Source organism: Apteryx rowi, unplaced genomic scaffold (genome assembly GCF_003343035.1).
Source record: "Apteryx rowi isolate R43461 unplaced genomic scaffold, aptRow1 scaffold_99, whole genome shotgun sequence".
NCBI classification, from domain to species: Eukaryota; Metazoa; Chordata; class Aves; order Apterygiformes; family Apterygidae; genus Apteryx; species Apteryx rowi.
Window position 1 is genome coordinate 1344553 of NW_020451304.1, and position 5781 is coordinate 1350333.

Genomic DNA, 5781 nt, shown 5'->3' on the forward strand with positions numbered 1-5781 from the left:
GGGCCGCAGCGGCCCCCGCGCCCGGGACAATAAATAACAAACGTGCTCCCGGGAGGCACCAGGTTACAAAATATGGCTCTGGGCGGCGGGTCCCGGCGGGGTCTGGCCGGGGCCGCCAGGCACCGCGGCGAGGGGCTCGGGGGGGGCCCAGCCCCACCGGCGCCCCCGGCACCTGAGAAGGGGCTGCCTCCGCGGGGTCTCGCCCGGCAGGGCGGGGGGCAGCGGGGGGGCCCAGCCCCCGGGGAGGGGACGGGGGGGGCTGGGTGCACCCCCGCCTACCTGGGAGCCGCCGGCCGCGGCGGCATCCCCGGCCCCCGGGAGCCCACGGGCACCGCTCCGGGCAGGGACTCAGCACCATGCGGCTTCTCCCCAGCGCCCAGGTGGGAGCCCCGCTCACGTCCTCTCCGGCGCCGGCTCAGGCGAGGATCTTCTGGGGGATCTCCACGGAGGCTTTGATGAAGATGGCGTTGTCCCGCACGTAGTTGCGCTTCTTGATGTCCTCGTGGGAGATGAACTTGGGGTAGCCGAAGCCCAGGGTGCTCTCGTCCAGGGAGCTGCGCGAGGCTCCCGGCTTCTGGAAGTTTTTCCAGTTGGGGTCGGGGTGGAAGGTCTCGGTGATGTGCTGGGGCTTGGAGAGCGACGGGTCGCTCTGGTCCAGCAGCGAGAAGGTGACGCGGTAGGAGAAGGGCCACTCCAGCAGGTTGTCGTACTCGCCCGGCAGCACGCGGATGTAGACGGAGAGGTGGCTGCTCTCGCCGCTGCCGTTGCCGTTGAGGAAGGCCGAGACCTGGAGCTTGTAGCCGTACTTGTGGGTGTAGAAAGGGGGGCTGAAGAACTCGTAGTTGCTGCGGGCTTTGGCCTCCTGCAGCTTGCGGGCGTAGTCGGCGATCTTCCAGATGAGCGTCCCGTCGCTGCTCACCGACAGCTCCTCCACGTCGCGCCGCAGCTCCAGGATCTCCTGCCGCTGCCGGCTCACCAGGGCGCACACCATGCCCAGGTGCGCCTTGGTGCTCTCCTCCAGGTGCCGGCCCATGGCCAGCTTGGGGCACTGCGGGAGGCAGCGGCAGCGTGAGCCCGCGGGCCACGGCGACACCGGCGTGGGACGGCAGGGGGATGCCGTGGGGACGGCGAGGCAGGATGGCATGGGGACACCAGGGTGGGACAGGACAGGATGGGGATGTCATGGGCACAGCAGGGTGGGATGACGTGGGGACACCGTGGGGACACCAGGGTGGGATGACATGGGGATGTCATGGGGACCCTATGGGGGTTTGGGGGAGCCAAGGTGGGATGGCATGGGGACACTGTAGGGACACCGGGGTGGGACAGGACAGGAAGAGGATGCTATGGGGACCCTATGGAAGCACACGGATGCCATGGGGACATGGGGATTTGAATAAGGATGCAGGGGGGCGGCAGGGGGACGCTGTGGGGATGCAGRGACGCAGGAGCGGGGTGGGAGAGGATGGGGACACCACGGGGCCATGGGCACACGGTGGTGGCATGGCACAGGGACACCTGGTTGGGATGGCCGGGGGATGCCAGGGCAGCAAAGTGACGCAGGGGTGAGACGGGACAGGACGAGGACCCCATGGACCACAGAGTTGGGACACGACAGCACAGCAGCGCCCCGGGGTTGGGCCAGGAGAGGCACGGGGACACCTGGGCACGCCGCGGGGGGGGTGGCACAAGGATGCCGGGGAGGGGGCCGCGGCGGGGGCCGGCGCAGCGCTGGGGACGCTCACCCGGTGCTTGCAGCCGGCTTCCTTGAAGGGGCACAGCAGCATGGCAGTGTTGCAGCTCTCCTTGAGGTGGGTGGGCACGTCCTCRCGGGCGATGCTGGGCGTCCCGCACTGGTTGGGGCAGGGCACCGGGTACCGGGGACACTGGTACTGGTGGTTCTGGGGGCAGAGGGCGGCCGTCAGCGGGGCGGCGGCGGCGGCGGAGGGCCGCGAGCCCCCGCGGCGGCCCCGGGCCGCGTCTCACCTGGATGGTGTCRAAGACGAACTCCTTGGCGCAGTAGGTGCAGGGCTGGGTGCGCTTGGGGCACTCGGCCAGGCCGTGCTGGGGCAGCAGGCGCCGCATCATGCGCGCCCCGCACTTGTTCTCGCAGTACACGCTCTCCTGGGGGCACGTGCCCTGGTGGCCCTGGGGACCCCGGCAGCGGCGTCACCCTCCGGCCAGCCGCCCGCCCCCGGGGGGCAGCGCCTGCTGGGGACAGGGCCCCGCGGTGCCCCCCATGGCCATGCTGTGTTCCCCGCGGTGACCCCCTGCCAGGCTGGGTCCCCAATGGACAGCCTGTGCCCCTGGTGTCCCCCAGCCAGGCTGGGTCCCCCATGGCCATGCTGTGCCACCATGGTGTCCTCAGTCTGGCTGTGTCCCCCGTGGTGTCCCCTGCCAGGCTGTGTCCCCCATGGCCACGCTGTGTCCCCCATGGTGTCCTCAGTCTGGCTGTGTCCCCCATGGCCACGCTGTGTCCCCCATGGTGTCCTCAGTCTGGCTGTGTCCCCCATGGCCATGCTGTGTCCCCCATGGTGTCCCCAGCCAGGCTGTGTCCCCCATGGTCATGCTGTGCCACCATGGTGTCCCCACCAGGCTGTGCCCCCACGGCCATGCTGTGTCCCCCATGCTGTCCCCAGCCAGGCTGTGCCCCCATGGCCACGCTGTGTCCCCCAAGGTGTCCCCACCAGGCTGTGCCCCCCACAGCCACGCTGTGTCCCCCAAGGTGTCCCCACCAGGCTGTGCCCCCCACGGCCATGCTGTGTCGCCCATGGTGCCCCCAGGCAGGCAGTGCCCCRTGGCGGYGTCCCCCCGCGGCGRCGTCCCCCCGCGGCGCCCACCTCGAAGGCCTCGCCGGTGAAGTCGCTGGCGCAGAACTCGCACTTGACCCTGCGCTTGGGGCAGCCGTGCTGCAGGTGCTCGGGCAGGTCGCGGCGGCTCAGCTTGGCGCTGCAGCGGTTGGGGCAGGGGACGACGTTGAAGCCGCAGGTGCCGAGGTGGGCCTGGGGGCGCGGGGCCGGGTGAGCGGGGCCGGGGCGCCCCGGCGCGCGCCCTGGGCCCCCCCGGCCCCCGGCAGTACCTGCAGGTGCTTGATGAGGCCGCTCCAGCGGCAGCCCTCCTCGCTGTGGATGCAGCGGATGGCCAGGCTCAGCACCTGCGCCTCCAGCTCCGGGTCCGGGTAGATCTGCGGGGGCAGGAGTGGGGCGTCAGCGGCCCCCCTCCCCCCCCGAGGGGCACGGGGACCCCGGCCGGGAGCCGCGGGCACGGTGCCGGCGCCGGATCCTCCCCCCYGCTCCGCGGGCAGGCGAACAAGCGCCCTTTGTGGGCAGAGGGTTTCCGCTTCCCAGCGCCGCGGCACAAAGGGCTCTCGCTTCGGCGCGGGCGCCCGTGCCAGCCCGCGGGGCCGTGCCAGGCCCGGGCAGCGGGGCAGCCCCCCTCGGCGGGCACCGGCGGGGTCCCGGGACGCCGGGCTCTGCTCACCTTGGCGTAGTCCAGGGGCAGCTGGTCCTCGGGGCACTTGAAGACGCCTTCGCTGCAAGAGAGCAGAGCGGGGATCAAAGCAGGACCGGCGCAGAGCCTCCCCGGAGCCACGTCCAGCGGGGAGAAGCATCCCTAATCCCGGCCGTGGCCTCTCCATCTGTCTGAGCTGGGAAATGCCCAGGGACTCGCCGGCCGCCGCCAGCGCGGCACCATCTGGAGCCCAGCAGCCCCCCGGCGCGCCCCAGCCCCCCCCGGATTAACGCGGCGCGCCAGCGGGCAGCCGGGCACGGGCCGGGCGAGCTGCCGGCGGGGGCGGCCAGCGCTCGGCAGCCAGGTGCTGAGGGGGGACCGGGAGAGCGGCGAAAGCAGCAGAGGCTGCGAGCCACCGGATGCCGCAGCTGCGAGCCAGATGTGCGGCCCGGATGCGCGGCCCGGGGGTTCCCGCTCTCCGGAAAACGGCCCCAGCAGACCTCGCGGTGAGCCCGCGGGGAGCAGGGGCAGCCCTGTGCCCACTGTGGCACCGTGCCAGGGTACACGGAGAGCCCGGGCTCCGGCGTCCCCAGGGACGGCTGGGGATGCAAGGTCGCCCTGCCCGTGCTCAGCGCAGCCTGCACGGAGCCCCCCCCTGCGCCTAATCGCTCCTCGCGCCCTTGGCCGACGCCGGCACGGCCTCGCTCGGCCCTGAGCGGGACTGCGAGGCGGCAGCGCGGAGCCAGCCGTGCCCCGTGCTGGCCCCGGCCGTCCGGCAATGGCTGGTGACGTCCCCCTGCAGCCACCGCATCCCTGCCCGAGTGCCGGGCGGCCCAAGGAAGCCCCCGGGGCGAGCAGGGCCGGGAAACCCAGCGCAGGAGACCCCGCTGCCCCTGCCCCTGCTGCCGGGCATGGCCGGACCCAGCCCTGCCACCTTGCCACATCCGTCCCCCGACACCACCGTGCACCCCAGCCTCCCCTGCGGTGCCGCGTGTTTGCACGCGGGGGTTTCTGCAGGGACCGTCCCCAGGCACCCAGGCAGATAAGCGGCTCCCGGCCGGGGACTCAGCCCTTTCCGGGGGGATGCCCGCCGCGAAGCCACAGGGGCTGCAGCCGGCGATGCCATGGCGGCGCAGGGCGAGGGGGGACCCGCCAGCCCCACGGAGGCCGCGTTCGGAGGCCTTGCCCGCGCCATACCGCGCAGCCAGACGCAGAGGAGTGAGGGGTCTGGCGCCCGCCGGGGAGCGGGCTGCCGATTCGGAGCAGGGCGGGGGTCCGGCGCCTAATCCCCGACAAAGCCTGCCCCATTCCTCACGCTCGGCCGGGCAGGGAATGTGCTGAGGCAGCGCTCGGAGGGGTCCCGCGGATCGTCCTTGCCGCTGACCTTCGCGGCGCGCCGGGGCGCAGCCAGGTTACGGGGCAGGGGGGCTCTGGCCGCCCCCCCCAGACGGAGCGGCACCGCGGGGCTGGGCAGCTCTGCCCGCGGGACCCCCAAACGGGGTTTTGCACAAACCCAGCCATACCGCAAGAGCAGGGGGGACCCAGGCATCCGGCCGCCCCAGGGCAGCGCCGAGCTGCCCGGAGAGCAGATGCGGGAGCAGGCGGCAGCGGCGCTACCTGGCACCGGCCCCGGGAACGCCCGGTTTCGCAGAAACCAGGCTCCGGCGGCGGTGCCCAAGGTCCCCCCAGCCCGTGCAAAGGTCGCTGCGCCGGGCGAGGCCGAGCCCCGCGCCAGCAGCGGAAACCGGAGCCCGGGGCGCCGCTTTGCACCGCCGCGTGCCCAGCCCGCGGGGCAGCGAGGCCCCCGGCCGAGATGAGCCTTGCGCGGCCCACGGCCACGGACCACACGGGGACCCGCCGCGGGGAAAGGCCACCCCGGTTGCCGCCACGGGGCAGGACGGCCGAAAAGACCAGGTCGTGCTGGCGTGAGCACGTGCCCCACGCCAGGCCACGGCCAGCGCGTCCCCAGCCCTGCGAGGGGACACCGGGACGAGGGCAGAGCGAAGCCCAGGGCCGCGCCGGCTGCCAGGACACCCGGGCTCTCCTGCCGCGCCGGCTGCCGGGCGCCGGGGCCCCGCGGGGACGGGCAAGGGGCCCCTTTCCCTGGCTCCGAGCAGCCCGGCGGAGCTCGGCCGCGGCGGGGAGGCCCCGCTCGGGCGCAGCATCCCGGCGCAGCCCCGGCCGCTTCCGTCCCGCCGGGCTTGGGCGGGGAGGGGTTAAGCTCAAATCTTTGCAAGTGCCTGAAACTCAGCGACCTGCGCTTCATCTGTCCCCTCCTCTTCCTCCTCCTCCTCGCCGCGGCCAGGGGCCACGGGCCGCTGCACCCCGCGG

At 73.4% G+C, this 5781-nt stretch overlaps 1 protein-coding gene across 1 annotated transcript; it reads right to left on the reverse strand.

Moving 5' to 3' along the window:
* Window positions 1–274: 274 nt before the first annotated feature.
* On the reverse strand, window positions 275–4758 carry TRAF4 (TNF receptor associated factor 4). The gene is made up of 6 exons (XM_026055316.1): window positions 4648–4758; window positions 3481–3532; window positions 2841–3184; window positions 1987–2148; window positions 1746–1901; window positions 275–1048 (listed from the first exon to the last, which is right to left on the reverse strand). Exons 1-6 carry the CDS (start codon window positions 4756–4758, stop codon window positions 416–418), a joined length of 1458 nt encoding a protein of 485 aa, XP_025911101.1. The 3' UTR covers window positions 275–415.
* Between the last annotated feature and the right edge of the window lie 1023 nt (window positions 4759–5781).